General features: G+C 44.9%; 1 protein-coding gene across 1 annotated transcript; it reads right to left on the reverse strand.

Moving 5' to 3' along the window:
• Window positions 1-4369: 4369 nt before the first annotated feature.
• Window positions 4370-17664, reverse strand: CLTA (clathrin light chain A). Its single transcript, XM_082782717.1, has 5 exons — window positions 17405-17664; window positions 11703-11740; window positions 9724-9841; window positions 8569-8680; window positions 4370-4800 (listed from the first exon to the last, which is right to left on the reverse strand). Exons 1-5 carry the CDS (start codon window positions 17625-17627, stop codon window positions 4629-4631), a joined length of 663 nt encoding a protein of 220 aa, XP_082638843.1. The 5' UTR covers window positions 17628-17664; the 3' UTR covers window positions 4370-4628.
• Window positions 17665-19380: the final 1716 nt, after the last annotated feature.

The following is a 19380-nucleotide window of genomic DNA, read 5'->3' on the forward strand; positions in this document are numbered from 1 at the left end:
GGGCATCATCTGTTACAACCACCTGCTGCAGAAGACCTCTAGCAGTGCATATGCTGCATTGCTCCTCATCCTCGCACCTGGGGGAAAAAGACTGCTTTGTCCACCACAGTCCTGGCAAAGCACAAGGGCACTGAGAGCCAGGACTTGGGTCTGTGAGCAGGCCAGCTGAGTTTTGCCAGCTGTCCTGCACATCTGTGCTGATACACTGCAAGCTACAGAGCTAAGTTGGTTTGTTTTTGTTTGGTCTCCTGAGCAGCAAATTTAGTTACTATTTTCTGTCTCTGATCCACTGTCTAGACTGAAGACTCACAAACGCCTCAGCCTTCTCCTAGTGTCCTTCCTCTACTTAAATTTACCGAAATGGTCAGAAAGTTGTGTGTGTTACCAGCAGAGAAACTGTCACGTTGTATCACAGAAACGCGTAAGGTACTGGGCAGTAAAGCACAGACAGGCTTTATATTCTGAACTCAAGGCCACAGACAGGGTGGTGGTCAATGTCTCAATGTCCAGGCGCAGCCAGTGATGAGCGGTGTCCCTGTGGGGTCTGTCCTGGGACCTGTGCTTTTTACTGTCTTTATCAATGACATTGACAGTGGGATCAAGTGCACCCTCAGCAGGTTTGCAAACACCCAGCTGAGTGGTGCAGCTGATACAGCAGAAGGAAGGGATGCCATCCAAAGGGACCTGGAGAAGCTTGAGGCTTGGGCCCACGTGAACCTAATGAGGTTCAACAAGGCCAAATACAGGGTGCTGCACCTGGGCTGGGGCAATCGCAGACATGAGGACAGGCTGGGAGAAGAACTTGGCAGAAGAAATTGTCAACTGAAACACTTGCTAATGCCATGTATTTAGTGCAGCTATGTTTTAGTTTGGCACCGAGCTATGTTTACTTCATAATCTGAAAGCAGATGCTTTGCACTGTGGGCCCATGAAGTGTTTTTAAATGGTCATGATGTTCTGAAGAAGACACAAAGCAAAAGACCCTGGATTAAGTTTTCACACACCATTGTAGCACTTCCAGATTGATTCATCTGGCAAGACCACACAAAACACAGTGAAATTGTATACTTTTCATACAATTTCATATATACAATTTCTATAGCCCAAAACACTTGCTGCCTGTACACTGTGCTCTGGTATAAAATCAGGGTAAGATGACCACTTTTTCAGAATGAACAAGGCAACAAGAACATAGGAGGCAGACAGTTTGCTGCTGCTGTCATAACTGAGGGAAGCTTTTGGGCACACAGCCCTCCTGCTGATCTCATGCAGATGTCAGTAGTATCCTTACCAAATCTAATACTGGGCTTTTACTTCAGTTGAAGAAGGCCTCATGTGAAAGCTCGCATTTTTTCCATAGGTCTAAAAAGAGATAAATACTTCTCTACATCACTTCTGCCTTGCTTTTAAAATGAGACCACCATTGCTACAAATTCCTGTAGCTGAATGTCCTCCAAACTAGATTTTCCAGCTTTTTCTTTGTGTGTAGCACATTATCAGCATTTAAAATTCCTGTGTGAAGTGCTAAACCTGTGTTTAAGTGCATGAAGGGTATATTTAAGATGAAACTTTAAAGAAATATCCTGTTTTTAATTTCCAGAGGTTCCTTCATTTATCAGTTTCACAAACATGTGATATCAGTATGGTTACAGTACTGTTTAAAATGCTTGGTAAGATTTTTGTCCCATCCATACCTCATGCCTTATTTCACCTGACTGCGCTGGGTGAAATACCTGCAGCTGGTGAACAACTGCCAGAGGAGGCAAGAGCAAATACCTGTAGGCCGCAGGCACTGCAGTCATTGTCATCACACCCAACCACCAGTGACACTCGCTGAACTGATGCAATGCCAAATTAAACTGCTCAGCAGCGTTGAGTCGCCCTTCCACAGCCCTTCCTGTCAGCCACATCACTGCTGTTGAGATAAGCATCAAGGCGGGGAGGGCAGTGAGCAGCACTGAGTCACCCAGCTAGGCCAGATGCAGCACAGCATCGTCACGTGTAGTCACGGCACAGGGACAGAAGCTGGCTCCACAACAATGCCAGTGTTCAGAAACAGACAAGGAGCTGGATTCACCCAAATAAAGCTCATTGTTCTTCTGTTCAGTGTCACGAGTAGTAACTAAAATAATTCCCAGACACAGCCTGAGCATGGCACTGGTAAGGCCCCACCCAGAGCACTGACTCCAAGTCTTGGCTTCCCAGTAGAAGAGAAAACATGGACATAGCGGAGAGAGTACCACAGAGGTGATTAAGGGACTGCAGCACCTCTCCTGTGAGGAAACGCTGAGAGAGCTGGGGCTGCCCAGCCTGCAGAAGGCTCACGGGCATCTATCTGCGTGCACACATAGCTGAAGGGAGTACAGAGCCAGGCTACCTTCGGTGGTGCCCATTGCCAGGACAAGAGGCAGTGAGCACACACAGGAGCAAGGGAAGTTCCCTCCGAACACAGGCAGCACTTCTGTGCCGTGCAGGTGCTGAGCACTGGCACGGGCTGCCCAGAGAGACTATGAGTCTCCTCCGTGGAGATTTTCCAAAGGCATCTGGAAACAGTCCTGGGCAGCCAGCTCTGGGTGGCCCCGCTTATGCATAGGGGCAGAGAAAGGCAGTGAGCTTGTATAAGTGAATAAAAAAATCAAGGAAAATGAGGGAATTAACAAAAACTCAATGTAAGAGCTAGAATAGCTAACCAAACCCAAAAGAAGATGCTCATTGAGTGTCCCAGTTGTATGGTATACACAAGAACTGCAGACCCCTTGATAGCGCTCAGCTCATAAAACACTACTTTAACTCTTGTAATATTGTTTTGGCCTCAAATCTGGGAGCCATTGGCAGTTTTATCAATTACAGCACAAACCATTACATGCACTTACCACTGTTAAAACGTCTGATGGGATCCATGTGGTGATCAACTAGCTCCATAGCTCATTCTTTCACATGACAGTAAATTCCAATTAGCATCTATTTTAGCATAGCACATTGTAGATGAGTGTATTTTATGCAATGAAGTTTTCACTATTAAATTGCCATTTTATTTTAAAAGCCTGTGTTTGTAGAATGTTGGGGTGATGGGAAGAATAAGGATTTTAGTCAAGCTGAATGCGTAAGTGGTCGAGGCTAGCACCTTGTATCAGTGTTCAAAGAGCTTCCTCTGTTTGCTAGTCCTTTAAAACTCACCTGTGGCATTCCCATGTAGTTCAGAAAATATTTTCTTCCTTTAATCTTGTACAGTATTAAGCTTTCACAGCTGTAGTCTGCTATCACTTTCATCCATCACCGCTCAGCTGTACCTTGTGGGCACACTCACAAACATGAGAACAGTCCCGGTTAGTGTAGTTAACACTAGGACACAGCATACTTCAACTGGAGGCCCAACTGGCAACCATTTCTTCAGTGTATTATCCACCAAGGCAACGAGCTGCTATTAAACCAGTTGCTGTGCAACAACTCCACAACTCTCAGCAAGTTTTAGTCAGCATCTGGAGCCCCCTTCACACTGTCTGTACTAAGGTTCCAGCTCATGCCAGAATGTATTAAAGTAGCCCTCCTACACACTAGCTAAGATGCTGTATCTGCCAGAACATGATTGAAAACAGCTCCTCTGAATGCAGAATGAGGCTGGAGAGCCAAGGAAGGAACAGGACAAACTTTGTGGATGTGTTTGTTTCAAACCACTTTGGGAAAGAGAGCTCCAGTCTAGTTGGTACAGAAGCAGCAGCAGGAGCACATTTTGAATCTCCAGTCCAGCACCACGATAAAAGCCTCTGCAAGCCAGTATGGACAAGGACACAGTTGCCAACACACAACTTCATGACAACCACAGAGCACAGCATTGCCTCTCTCCTTGACAGCTCAGCTTAGACAGCCTCCATGCAGCAGAGCTTTGCATATGGAACCAGTGTTGAATACTTACTCAGTGAAATGGGCAGTCTAACAAGCAGAAGTGTCAGAAGCTTTAACTGTTCAGTGCCCTGTACTGCATTTCTAGCCCAAGATCTACGTCTGGAGTGAACCACTTAGAAGACTACCCAGAACTGCTTACCTGCAGAAGGTAGTGTCCTCAGTTCCACTAGAAGAGAAATAAGCTCCTTAACAAGCCTGCTGCTCCAGTTTCCCAAAGCTCCTGTCTTGTGTAATAAATTGGATAAGGAAGCAGTTTTAACTAAAGCTCTCAGGAGCTTTAAGAACACTCAGAGACAAGCAGGACATCCTCTAAGAAACCAGGAGGAGTGGCTGCTGGCTAGTCATTCACCAGCACAGTAAAATCCCCATCAATTAAGAGATATGCTTGCTCACACACAATTTAAAGACTCCCTGTGGAAAAGGTGCAGGACAACTTCTAAATTCATCCAAAGTCAACACATTTTGCAGTTTAACAGATCTTTAATATCAGTACTTTTGGAAGTGACATCTCAGTGCAAACAGCACAGAGGCTACAGTTCTGGAGGTCCTCCCAGACACAAAAGAAACATGAGGAAGAACATGCAATCAAACAAAGATCAGCTCTAGATACATCATGAGGTTTGGTCCAAAAAAAACATTGAAACAATTAACCCAATTACTGCAAACACAGCTTCTCTGAGTAAGGTTAAGATATTGCATTTGTAGTGTTTCCATTGTGCTTTCCTTCAGCGAACCAGCGGAGCCTGCTTGAGTGAGATGAGGACTGAACGCATGCGGGACACGTCTTTAGCCTGCTTACTAGACTTGGGATTAAAGTCACAGAGCTGAGCCACGCGTTCCCACTCAGTGCCCGGAAATACATCTTCTGCATCGTTCACAAAGGCTTCTTCAGCTGCCCTGAAAGCAACGCAATGCACCTCGTGTTAATGCCCAGCATAAGGCACTCCTTCCCTCTTACAGGATGCAGTTTCTTTCACTGTGTTTTGTAAGAAATGTGACCTGACAGCTGCTTGTGAACATTATGGCTATTTAAGCTCCCACTGCCCCAACCCTGGAGATGGAAGTAGGTTGCAATAGTATGCTGTGCACAAGCAGTGCAGAGGATTGCTGTGTAAAATGTTGGAATACAGGTGTTTGGTTTTAAGAGTAGTTATCGAGTCTTTGCCTACAGGAGTCACCACACAAACTACCAGGAAGCAAGGTACTCCTATGTAGGCATTTTACATGTATTTATGAAGAAATGCCCAAGTCTCAACTATTGAAGCCTCTGCCACTTGATGGCTTGCTTTGGACACTTGCCAACTAGAAATTTACAGTTCCCTGCAAGCATGTCTTACAACAGATTCCATTTGAGGATTTAGATCAGCCCCAAGGCCTCCAGGCCATCAAAAAACTATCTGCTGATGATTCCCAGTGCTGTCGTGAAACAGCATGAATCAAAAGGAATTTAAGTCACAAATCCCACGCCTCTGGGTGCTGTAGTCTAAAGCAAATCTCGGCAGAGAGGGTGACTCATCTGGAGTCAGCTAGCAGGATAAACACATTTCGTCTGCTCCCTCTCACCCGAAGGATACTCTAAGGAGGCTTTTTGCAACACGGACAGGTTAGTGACAGTGCCTCCCCAGCAGTATCCTTTTGGTTTTTCTATGCTGCCAACAGCGTTGCTTCAACACATGTGTAACACTCCAGCATCCAGTTTAGGTGATCTGTGGGGCCCTGGTGGCTGCCTGAGTGCAAGAGCAGTAAGCATCGAGAGATCAAACCAAATCCATCTACTCCAACAAGCGGTACAGAGAAAGCAGTGAGGATGACTCTCCCATGAGGGTTCAGCACTGTTCACAGGGATGGTAAGGTTACAGACACCACCGAAGACAAGGGTCACTACAACACCGCTACTTTATGTGACATGACACTTTTAAGGGGCAGTGAAGATTTGTTACTTAACTGTTCTAGGCTGTAGCAAGGATGATTTATGTTTGTGCTTAAAGGTGAAGAGAAGAAAAGAAACAAGGAGAGAAAGTTTAAGTCAGATATAGAAAATGAGAATGAGTTTAATGCAGATGGTCAGCTGGCTCAACATGCACTAGTAGCTCGGCCTACATTCAGGAAACATGCTGCCAATTTTATTCTGCAGCACTTGCACTGCGCATTTGCAATGGCTACAGGAAAATAAGTGTTTTATTAGAAGGTCTAAGTCAACTCCAGAAGACTTCAGAACAAAGTCAAACACCACCTGTAAATCCATCATTTCACAAGTCTTGCTTTACATCCATCTACAATTAGGTAATAAGTTCCACACGGGACCTTCAATATAAATGCACTCAAGGCCACACCATGGCTCACCAGTACACCTTCTAAAGGTGTCACCTTAGAATCTGTGACATGGCCATCTTTCAATTCAAGTCTACAAATTAAGGGAAGAAATTAAAAGACATGAACAAGCCAATGAACATTGCAATCCTTCCACCCTGCAGAAACTCGCATACTCATTGGGGCTTGAAAGTCATGGCTGTATTCTCACTGGTCATTAGTCTGGCAACAGGTCTACAAATAAGTGCTCATAAATGTTCTGCCAGCAGCTAATGCTGATTTTCCAATACCATCTTCTTGTCCTTCTCATCTGTTCTAACAGCACCCTAAGTTCTACAGGCACCTTTTCTACCCTGATTTATGGCAGCTGAGTCCTTCCCATCTTCTCTGGTTTGCAGAGCATTACATGCAAGGCTTGCTTGAATATTTTTCTGATTATATAGGCAAATGGCACAGACCAGGAGCACAATGCCTACTACACAGAATGCAGAGTTAAACATTGTACTTCACTGTGGTAGCAAGTGGTAGCTAAATACAGCACCCACATGAGGCTACATGTGACATTAACCCATACATACAAAGCATCGTGCTAAGCAGCGTTCATTGGCCTATAAAGCCAGTGAACTGTAAAGTACTGCACCTTACAGACTACTGAACTCACTAGCAAAATGCTGGTGGTACGTGTACTACATGACTTAATTTAAAGGTGCTGGATGTTGTACAGATTCCCACAGGAAAACTGACTCTGACCTGCAGCATTAAGTGCTGTGTGAAAGTAAAGGCTGTTCATGTGTTCTATCTTCTACTGGCCTGAGATATTCAGCAGAAGTCACACTTGGTCATTCAGCACCATGTCTGATCCTCCTCATTACCTAGTTACTAGCAAACAGAATTAGTAGTTAAGCAACATACACATAACCAATCACATCAGCGAAGGGTTGTTTGTAGAAAGCTTCATCTGCCACCCTAGGTAGCAAGTAGTCCAACAGGCAGGCAAGCAGGCAGGAGAAAAGAGATAAGGATGAGAAGTACAGAACACAGCTGAAGGCAGTTTTTAAAAAGTGCATTAATCTCATATTGCCTAGACCTCACTCTCACAGGGAGGCCACTTCTACCACCTAGAATGTACCAGTAAGGCCACTGATTCACAGGGGCAGCATAAAAGCTCTATGTCCTAGGAAACTGGACCAGCTAGCCTAGGGCTAGCCCCAGTGTTAGCATTAAACTACCTCCAGTGGACAGACTAATTAGGGAGGTCTCACCAGGCTGATGAGAATGCCAAACACCCCCAGAGAAACACTGTGCTTCCATGATCGCAGCTCTTGTTAGATGGGCCTTTCTCCTGAATGTACACCCTGAGCTCAAACTGCATCAAGATAAAGCTATGGGGATATCATGAGATCTTGCCACTGCTTGTACAAGTGGCAATCCTGTTTTCTCTTCAACCTATCAGAATAACTGTACCTCAGGGAATGAAAGCATCAAATCCATAATTTTGTAGGATACATAGGCCTCCTTTCTTCCTTTAGGAAGTCTAGTAGTCCTAGGTAAACTAGGACTACTTCTGACAAGCCTGCTGGCGATTTAGATAGGAAAAATGGCATTTCAAAACACAGTTCAGCCTGACGACTGTGGGTTCCCAATGTATAAAGTAGCCCTGATGATTACCTGGACAAAATGACACTGGCAGCCCTAAGTCTGAAGTGAAGATCTAAGTCAGAACTATCATATTTACCTTTATGTAGACAGAAGTCAAAATTCTGCAAGGAGCTTCTAAGGAACTGTAAGAATTGACTAGACTGCAGCTAAGCCATTAGTTTCTGCTCCACAGTACATAACAAAACAATTCAAGCCTTAAATGTAATAATTTAAATAGTCATCATTTAGTTCTTCACTAGCAGTACTGTGTATTTCTCAAACACTTCCACATGAAACAGTCTGAGGTTTTAAGGTATCTAATGGAACAAGTGGCAGCAGAGTAACTAGAAGGCCACTTCTGTGTTTTTGAGAGGTTGCAAGTAAGATTGCTAGTTGCGTGGTAGTCACTGAAGACCTGTGCAGCCAGGTACATGCAAATAAGGAGGCAGATTGATAAAGTCTGGCCAAGTTCAAACATTTTGTCTTAAGGACATAAATAATTTTGCTTCACTATCTTAACACTTTCACTTACTATTCTTGGACACAGAATCTAGACTTTAAGATAGCTTAGAGAAGAGTCTAACACTGGACACCCATCTCTTAATTAGAGAGGTTACTAAAGTGGGATGAAGGATTAGTGCTAGACATTCTAACTTCTCTCCCCACCCAATTACTTTCACAGTAGCATAGGTCTTCAAATGGCTGGAGAAATCTTACCTGTTGCTGGCTTTTGTTTTCTGGAGCTTTTCATCTTGCCTGGCATACCACTCCTCCAACTCCTTTATTGCTTTCTCTTTCCATTCTGCTTCCTGCTTTCGTGAGTTAGCATCTAAAGATTTAAGAATTGATCTGTCAGGCACATTTGTTCCACTTAGATCTTGCGGACATTTCAGCTGATCGTTCAGAGCGCACCCTAATGCAGAGTGTTGCTTGATCCATTCAAATAAGGGTTAGAAGGTTTCTGATTTAGGCCATGATAAGTCCAATGCCCTCAGAATTCGGAGGGTTAGCTAAACAGAATGCCTGTGTTGCAGACAGCCTACTTCAGCTTAGGCTAACAATCCATAGACTAATTCAGATTCAGTTAAGTCTGCAAACTGTTCAGAAACACTTTGCTATAGTAGTACTAGAACAAAGCTCAGAGTAAAGCCTCTGCATTAGACAAAATGAGGGAGCATGACACTCAGCTTGCTTTTACACCCAGCCCATTTGTTCAGGACAAACTCATCTGCTGTAACCAGTACAGAAGAGAAACAACAGGCTCAGCTCTATCTGGAATCACGTTGTATACAAAGTTTTCCTAACAGTTTCAAGGCAGTGTCTCCTCCCAAACCGAACTGGAAAGCACACCAATTTGGAGGCTCTTAAAAACTGTCCACAGGTAGGTGTCACTTAATTTGATAGCGTGGTTTAGTTACAAGTCCATTACTTAAGTTAGCTATTAGGTTAAAGCTACATAACAGATGGCCTCCATGACAAAATTCTTCTCCCTTGCTCAAAGAGCAATCTTCTCCCTTGCAAAAAGAAAAACAAGTGCTGATGGTTGTTGCATTAACTCACTGTTTTCTGCTGATAAAAGCTGTTTGTTTTCTGTTACAGGACTGAAGAACAGCTTACTGGTAAGTAAAGGGCAAGCCACTTGAACATTCTTGGATCAAGGTTCAGCGATCCACTTGCTTGCTGGATCCCACCTACACCAATATTAACAGTCTCCTTACCAGAAGGCTCATCCCCCAAGCTTCCTGCTCAAGCTCAAGAGGCAAGTTATGCTCTGAAGAGCTAGAAACCCCAGTTTGAGAAGTTCACCTGCTGGAGAAATTGCCACTTCTGAGTCACCAGCAAGAACACTACTGCAACAAACACCCTCCTTACCAAGCTGCTCCAGGCGCTCCTTTTGCTCCTCTCTCCACTTACGAATGCTCTCTGGCTCTGACTGCAGTCGATCTACTTGTGATATGGCAGCATAGCAGTCTGTTGGACCATTACTCTCCTTAAAGGGAAGAAATAATCACATCATTTACTCATTACAGCTGAATTTTTCAGGTAATTGCCTGCAAGCTACATAAAAGTAGACACCACCTGAACTGAGCACATGACATTCATCTTACACTATACCACATCTTCACCATTACAATGAAAGTTTCCTTGCCACAAGTTACAGCAGGATTGATGCAAATTAATATAGGGCTGCCTCTGGGAATTTAGGATCAAACAAATTCAAGTTGACGAGGAGTTCAAACTGTGCCAGAGCTCTATGCCTGAAGAAAGCAGAAGACAGTGCCTAGTGCCTCAGCATGCAGTTGCAGGCCTACAGATCCTGCAGCTCATTTCACCTTAAATACCTGCTACAACAGTAATTTTTCAATTTTTATTGGTTTTGTGTACAGGAGTTTAAAATGTCCTCTGTAACTTGCATTTGTCTGCCTCAGAAAAATGTATAAACCTTAAAGGACATAGGCTTTTAATATCAAAGGAATTACAGAATTTGTATTGTTGTAAGCAGCTTTTTAAAACAGGACGCAGTTTAACACTTAAGCAACAAAACAGTGCAAGTACTAGCATACTTTTCACCATACAATAGTTCAAAGACTTGCAATGAATACTGTTATTAATGCACGAGACTTCCAAAACTAATGAATACGGTGCTTTTTGCTGCAGAGCATACTCCAGCAGTTTTTACTGGTTCACTCTACTCTGAACAGATGAAATACCACTGCTAATAGTACCAGATTGCAGTTCATGGCAGGTGTGGCTACATCCTGCCTTCTTTGGGTCTCTTATAGTCCTCAAAATGAAGGAATATTGCAAAGATAATGAGGAAGGTTGGTACAACAGCACCAGGTTTCACACTGAATTCAAAACAAAATAAATTGGCCAGTCACAGGGATAAATGAGTTACAGGTGGCTGAAATAAGTTACATACAGCCCATTCAGTCTATTCTTCCACATTAAGAGGAGGCTCCATCAAATAAAGCAGTCAATTGATTAGAACTATTAGAACTGCAAATAATCAAAATACTTCATCTACCTTTTACCATGTAATGAGGCACAGAGGAACAAAAAGAAGCAGTTTTCCTACCAATCTCACAGCAACAGTGGGGACAAAAATATTAGTAGCAGTGAAAGTAGCTTATGTCTCCAGAAGTCTGTGTTCACTTAAAAGTCTATGGAAAAATAGCTCATACGCTGTGTCCTTTCCAAGCATTCAATTAAGCAGCACTATCCAAGCAACTCCCACAGCAGGAAGCAACCATGCTTTAGCCAAACTTGTCTTAAATTCAGCTACAATGCAGCAATTGCCTTAACATGCCCTGTTTTTCCCTGACACTGATAAATCAAGCATCTCCTTTTGTTTACCATGCGTAACATGCTTTCATAATACGAAAGAGCTATCTAGCCAGCAGTTCAGTTTCATGCAACTTTATGTCACTAAGAAATGTGCAGTGTTTTCAATCAGTTCCTTGTAAGACCAGGGCTGATAGATAACCAAGATATATGAGCTATCCTTAAAAAATAAGCAATTTAGAAATCTCTGCTTTAAAGTAGTCAGAACATGCTTTGTTCAGTTTATTAGCCAGTGGCAAGTCAATGTTAAGCCATCCTACAGCATGTCAACTTGCTCAGAGTGGTTCACACATAAAGCAGCTGTCCATTTTGATTTAAGTTGACTGCAAGCTCAGAGGAGAGCACAATATGGGCATAACATGAGATGAGCTATCAGAATAGAAGCTCCTCTTCAGACATGAGGTACAAGCAAATTAGATAAGGGCAATGGGAAGCATGAGCCTAGACTGAGGTAAAATCCTTACAGCAGAACAGCACATTCAAAATAAAGACTAATTCTACCTTACCTGATAGACATCTCCATTAATCACTCCATCAACTGCACCTGTAAAGAAATAACTGTAGTTTAGCCACTTGAGAAAAACAATACCACTGGATTTATTGACTACTGTAACTTGTAGGGAAAGCTATACTGCAGTATCCAATGTGGGAGTTACGTAAATGCTTGTCACTTGATACCTCACAGGGTCATTTCCTTATCTCTGCACTTTTACTCCTCTTCCAGAGGGGCACAAGGGACAGCGAGCCATCATCCTTTGAAACCAACAATACAAAGTCAGCTCTTCACCACAGGATCACACCACAAGCCACATGAAGAGCAGAACTGGCATTACTGAACAGCTGCTACTGGGAACATCCACAAATTATTCCCACTTTCTCTCCTGTCTTCGAAAATGAGTACTAGACAACTGTTCAGTAGCTAAGCAGCATGACCTACTCATCCATCAACCTGGAAAACTAACAATCCAGTATGGCAACACTTTGTAAATATTAGCATCATTTGGATACTTCCTGATTCCCAATTAATTCAGAAGTTATAGCTAACATTCCTACCAAAAAACAACTCAGCTATCTTTTGCTATCATGTTTTATAGCTCTCTACTTCAGCTGCAGCGTTATTCCTTCCAAAGTGACATTGGCAGTGCAGCCTTAGGAACTTGACCAGCTGCAATCTTTGCCAGGGAAGCTCAGAATTTCATCTTGAAACAAAGATGTGAGAACACCAATTTTGAGACAAACATTTGAGTTTATGAAACCATTTAAATCACCAGACTATGCAAAAGGCACTAAGATTTTCAGTAACTGCTACGTCTCAGCAAGGCACCTTTCTGGAATACTGGTACATTACACCTGTCTGTGTAAAATAAGTCATGTCACTAACAGCTTCGCCTCACACACGATACCCAGCACACGCTGACTTGGGCAGTGTCAGCTGCAAGTAACAACGCTGCTGAATAGGTCTAGGATGACTACAGCCCACAAAGGAAATACACTGACACTCCACACCACTTAAACATGCCACAGCTGTTCACCTTTTTCTGCTGAGCTGGAATTAGAGCTAAGCCAGGGTCCGTAACTCGTTCCGACAGGAGTAGCTTGGCTCAGCCAGCTGCCCACTCTGCCTGACCTGGGAGGAGCAGAGAGCAGCTCACCCCTTCAGACAGTCACTCTGCAGGCAGAATTTTGTTGCCACGACACCCAAAACAGGTTAGCCTTTAACTAGAGGTGGTTCTCCTCTCCAGCAGGAAGGCAGCTGCTCCATGAGGCGTACTCCATGGGGAGCACAGACTCACCAGCTAGGCAAGTGGGTTTAGTCTTGAAGATTTTTCAAAGAATCATGATAATACAAGTAGGTCTTGTTACCCTAACAAAGAGAAAGCATTCATCAATGTCTTTAGCACTCAGGCTGGTAGACCACGTAGGTGAAAGGAAACACATTCTTGCTGAGAGCTGCAGCTGAGGAACAGATGTTTGTCTCAGGACTGCTTTCTTCTGCTTGGAAACAGCTGCTAATTGGTGCTGCAGAAAGTGCTTTCAGAGAGTACACGAGTCAGAAGCATTAAAAATACTAAAACTTCCCATCTGTTTTAAGCTCCCTAGAACTTGTGATTAAGATGCCGAGTCAGCATGCTGACTGCGCATACTGCCAGCTGAAGATGAAATGGTTCTGTATCAACATCCTATCACATGCCAAGACAAGCACACTAACTGGAACAGAACCAATGGTCAAATATTCTCTTTTCAGCTCTCCAGTCTCAGTGTTCAGTCTGAATTACTTCATCTCAGTAAGCAAAGCTAGATACATACCAGACTTCCGTTCGTACAAGTATGGTTTTTTTGTACCAGGCTTCCTCCAGACAAAGCCTAAATACCACTATCACTATCATGCTTTCATCAACCATGAACAATGAGTTCTCTACTGGCTTCAGAGTCCATCCAACCCCAACACAGTACTGCATCTTAAAGCTCATGAAGTTAACATCACACTTTTAAAAAAAAAGTTAGGAATAAGTATCCCAGTGTTTGCTTCTGGACTCAAGATAAGCAGAGAACATGTCCAAGCCTCTGTGGTTCTGCAAGGTGCTGACAACAGGGTAACCAACTTCCCAGATAGCTATTTCCCAGACGTTTTCAGAGTCTGGGCTGGTGGTGAGAGCTTCAGCCATATCAGCAATCTGCAGAGACAGAAGACAAACAGCAGCCAAGCTTGCCAGACATACAGCTAGCATCAGTGCCCTCCACATGTCCTACAGCTTACTGAAGAAAGGTCTGGGTAGCCTGAAGATAAACACACCGGTTTTGTCCCTTTAGGTCTACAAGTCAACAAGCAGCGAAATCGCCAGATTAAGCTTCTAGCTGAAAGGAACAGCCAAGGAAGTTGATGCAACTTAACAGGGCAGACCAAACAGTTGACCCTGGATTTGGATACAAGTTATTCCTTCGGCATTGAGCTCTTTCTGGTAGAACTACGCAAGAGCTACAGACCAGTTCCAAGACCAAAGCACAGGTTTAGCCAACAGCTAGCTGACATGCTCCTCCTTTCATATTAACTTAATACTGAATGCGGACAGTAACCAAGCGACTGTAATGGCCATCAGCTACTGCAAGAAATTGCTTTTAAGTAATACTACACTCTGTCTGGTATAAAACCGTTTGCTTAGCCTTATTGACTAGCCTCCCTGAGTTTTATTGATGATGCAATAGATGTGTGCTACCAGAAGTGTCAGAGGCAGGACTGTGCAGAGCTATAACCTGTAACAAGTCCAAGCAGCTCCTACCTCATGGATTAGCCCCTCCTGAAGTCCTTGTATTTGGCTACACTTTGGGCAATGTCCTGCATGCAGAAAAAATCAACTTCAATATGACTATACTTATAAAAGTAGTACTTACAAGCTACTTTTGACATCCGTTTTAGACACTGAGTATTCTGCTTCTTCACTGCTACTTCAAGTGAGCTCGCAGCCATAGTTAAAACCGAGGAACATAGCTTCCCTTTCACCTATCTCTCATCCATAAGAGTATAAAAACATTCTAAGAAGTGGTTGCTTTGGTTTTGTTGTTGGATTTAAAGTTGGTGATGCAAGAAACTGAGGAAAAAAATACGTTTTCTATCTCACACACAGGCTTGAGAAATAGATAAAGACAAATGGGTCAGGAAGAGGGCTTATTTCCTTGTTAGTTCTAGGCTGCTGTCACAGCGAAAATAATTAGTCATTTCCAATATATTCAATAGGCTGATCCTAGATCACACTTAGAGGCAGTAATGCTGCACACCTCTACATGCAGTAACTATGTGCCAAACTTCCCAGTAGGCACAGCATTCCCTTATAAAAGGCAAAATAGATTTTTCTACCATGAAATTCACAAGCACATACTATAACCACAAAATTGCAAATACAAGTAATATAGATACCTCTCCAAATACATTATACCTTTCTCAATGCTATCTTACAGCATCTTGAAGCCTGAAGACGGTGACTGCAGAACGAAATCTACAGCACTGACTGTTGAAACTGTTAAGAAGTATCAACAGTCACCAACTCATTTGGTCTGTGGTGCTAAATAGAGAAAGGAGGAAACAATTCTTTCCCTGATGATATTTTCAAGCAAATTCATATTCAGTCCCTGAGAGAATATTAAATGTTATGAGCTCTTATGGTTTATGGACAAACCACCAAATGCAATTAAGTTCCTTAATTCCTAGAGAGGAATATGAGCCTCTCCCAGAGGTGGAGAGGCATCATCCATTCAAGTTCACATAAAAGTGACAGAGCTTAAAACTGAAGCTGTTTGAGACTAGGCAGCCTACGTCAAACTTGAGTAATGTTTTCATTATCGTTAACACACAAAAACACTTGCCTTTGAATGCTCTTCTCAGTAAGAAACTACCTGACAAGCTGTCATGGGATCTTTACACTGACACACAGGGTCCAAAAGGCGGACACTTCAACCCAAACACATCCACTCCTGATGAAAGGACCCTGCAAGTGAACTGCTGTAACTGATTTATCACGGAGAAGGGGATCCCACAAGAGACCAAGATACTAATACCTAGACAACAGCTTTATATTGCTTTATTTATACAGAATATCTTGTCTTCTGAAGTGGTGATTATGCTTCCTCTTTCAAGGGAAAACGAGATTAATTTCCACGCGCCCAGGAAGCTTGAACAGAACAGCTACTTACGTAATAAATGGTCAAATAGGACAGGCCAGCAGTCCAGCCCTGACCACAGCACTATGAAGTGGTGCTCTGTGAGACCAGGTGAGCTTGGCAACATTCTGCCATTTCCCCCATACTCACTCAGTATTCAATATAACTACAATTAACAGGACTATACACTAAAACCTGTTTGCAGGGGCACAAGTTCCTGGAGTTCACCACTGTCCTTGTGAATGTTTTTGTTCTGTTCTTTTTTTTAACAGGCTGCAGTGTAAACACATTGTCGTGTGAGATAGCACATCCCTCAGAAGTACATTACATGGAGTTGTGACTGCTTCTCAATAGTTGAAGTTAAGATCTAGTTAAGGTCTTCAAACTCCACCTGAGGGTTGCCTCAGCTACAGCTCTTGCCCCGGTATCAATAAGAAAGTTTATCCAGCAGCAGATCCATATGTCAGGAGTTCAAGAAGGTTAAAAAAAGTAAATCCACAAATCCCTGACCACAGTGCTTAAGGACTTACTTAAGGACTTATAATAAAATCAAAAAGAAAATTGCATTCACTTAACTTAATTACAAAATTGTTTAATAAACTAGCATGGACTAGAGCTGTCTGATGTTTGTTAGGATGCTGACTGGATCACAAGAAATCCCAAAGACAAATGCCAACATAAGTCATTACTTCATACGTCCCCATGGCTGAACAAGCACATTTTGCATTGCTGCAATCTGCACTTTTTTTTTTTAACCGGTAGAGTACAAGCTCCAACAATGAACAAATGAAGGCTGTGTTAAAAAGAAGACCACCAAAGGTGGTCCATTCAGAAGCACAATCTGCTATGCCTATGTAACAGGCCAGAGGACAAACACAATCCCAAGACATGTTAAGCAGCAAGACGACATACTGATCACACCTAGACTTTGCAGGTCAAGTTATTATATCCATTATGATTTTTTTTCCTACAAGTTCTCCAATAGCAGTTTTGCTTCTTCAAACACAGCTTAACTACTTTCACATTTCAACCCGATCTGGAAGCATTTAGCGAGCTGACTTTTTGAGAATAAATCACACTGCACGAGCCACACTGCATGCGTTTGGGGAAGGTGGTGGGGCTAGATGGCTCTAGCAGCTGGCAGAGGCCAGCATCCAACAACTTCCCTTAAAGCACTCAGTCCTCACGGAGCTGTTTTTATATTCTGGCGTCTGTTTTGAATGTAAAGGGTAAGTAAGGCCTTTACGAGGGGGGAAAAAAGTGGGGTGTGAGGTGTATGAAAGGGGGAGTAAAAGTGGGGTGTGAGGTGTGTGAAAGGGGGAGCCGTGCGATGTTTCTGCCCTATCCAGAAGGGAGCCAAGCTGCACCTACCAGCCCAGGACAGTTTCCTGACGACCCCCCTCGCACCCCACCGCTCGGGGAGGGCCCCCCCGCCCCAAACCCTGCGACCCAACCTCCTCCCGAGGCCCGCAGCGCCCCCCCAGGGGCAGGCCGCGCCGCCGGGTACGAAGGTCGCGGCGGGGCCCCCGCGGCCGGCCCTGAGGCGGCGCCGTACCGGCTGCGAGCCCGTCGGCGGCCTGCAGGGAGGGCGGCACCTCGCCGCTCTCCAGGATGCCGTAGCCCTCGTCGCTCTCGATGCCCGCGATCTCGTTCTCCTGCTGCGCCAGGAAGGCGGCGGCCGGGTCCTCCTCGGCGCCGTCCAGCAGCGCGCCGTGGCCGTTGCCGCTGCCGTTCCCGGCCGCCTGCGCGCCCAGCGCCTCCGCCTCCGACGACGACATGGCTGCGGCGGCGGCGGCGGCAGCGGCGGCAATGGGCTTCCGGCACCGCGCCCCGGCCACAAAGCGGCGCGGAAGGGGCGGGGCCTCCGCCGCCGCCAATGGGAGGGCGGCACCGCCCCGGGGAGGGGCCAATGGGCGGCGAGGCAGGGGGCGGGGCCGGCCGTTGGCGGCCGTTAACGGCCGCCACCGCGGGGGGGGAGCGCTGAGGGGCGCGGCCGTTGGCGCTGGGCTGCCCCTGAGGGGGGGGATCCCGGTGTCCCATTGGGATCGCTGCGCCTTTTGCGCTGTTTTACAATGTTTTTGCACCATCAAAAGTGTTATTTTTGTTCCTGCTGCCTTAACCCCGCAGGGGCAGGCGGGGCGCGTTGGTTTCTGAAGGCAGCTGGCACGGGCGCAGAGCCCGCAGGAGCGCCCTTTGTGATTCCTGTGTCACGCTGAGGAGAGTCCAGCAGGGGAGCAACTAAACGAAAAGACCCAACAACCACCAGACTACACAACACCTCCCGTACAGAGCAGCTTCTCCCCGTTCTGTGCACTGGGATGAGACATAAGTCTCATTCCCAAACCGACCGTGCTCTGTTTCACAAGATGTTTCCAAGCACTTAACCAAAATAAGGGACTCCAGTTACATACTTCCAGCACTTGAAGGGAATGGTTTCGACAGCGTGACGGGATCCCCATTGACTCTTCCAGAACAGTTTCGATTTCAGAAATTCAAGATTTGGTAGAACAGACCTCTCCAGCACAGAAAATGTGAAATTGCAAGCGCTTTCAGCTGCCCGTTAACCCGTTCAGCATGCAGATGAGACAGGCAGCGTCCAGCTGACACCTGGGCAGGAAGCGCCTCTCAGGGAGCCTCTCCAGCTGCAGCCTCCCTGCTGGGAGCTGGTGGTGCCCATGAGAAGGGCAGGGCACGCACACGCTGCCTGGCCTCTGCTCCAAGTCCATGGAAATCAATGAAAAGACTCCCTCGACCTGCTGGTGGCTCGCAACCACCACGCTACAGACAGGAGTTTGAAAAAAATAATTATTTTTTTTTTCCATTTAAATTAACCTAATCTTTTACAACTAGACTCCTGTGTCTGAAAGGTGACAGCTACTTTGCTTGCTGCACCTCCACAAGTCACAGGAGCCGAGGAGAACGGGCCAGAGAGGCACGTGGAGCTGAGAGCACCTGCCTGCCTCACAGCACATGAGGCGTACTCCATGGGGAGCACTGGCTCACCAGCCAGGCGAGCAGGCCTGAAGTGTCTCACCTTTACTTCATATGCACACTGACAGACGTGTTGTCACCTTCTACAAGGCCCCCACAACCAGTGCATGGTATTCAGGAAGAACCCAAATAAGTAGAGTGTAGAGGACAGAGGTTGTCCAGTGCCTAAGGGAAGCTCAGAGCTGTACAAAGATGAACTGTACAGAGAGAGGGACAGACTGTTGAAGCAGAAAAGTCTTATGACAACAGGCAGGGCAGGAGTGGTATAGAAGCCATCTTTGCAGTGATGGGCACAAGATGCTTGAAATGATACAACTGACAGATGTAAAACCATGAAACTGAAGTCTGAGGAACATGAGATTATGAGACCTTGTTTTAAGTGGAATGACTGAGGCTAAACAGCCCAGAGAATAGAATGCAATGTAGAGGTTTTTGTAAGGAACAAGACATTAGGAGTTGCTTTTTTGTATCAAAAGAAGTGGCAGATGAATCACAGAATTGTTTAGCTTCAAAGGGACCTCCTGAGGTTGTCTACTCTGA

Source organism: Aythya marila (assembly GCF_965140915.1).
Source record: "Aythya marila genome assembly, chromosome: Z".
Classification (NCBI taxonomy): Eukaryota; Metazoa; Chordata; class Aves; order Anseriformes; family Anatidae; genus Aythya; species Aythya marila.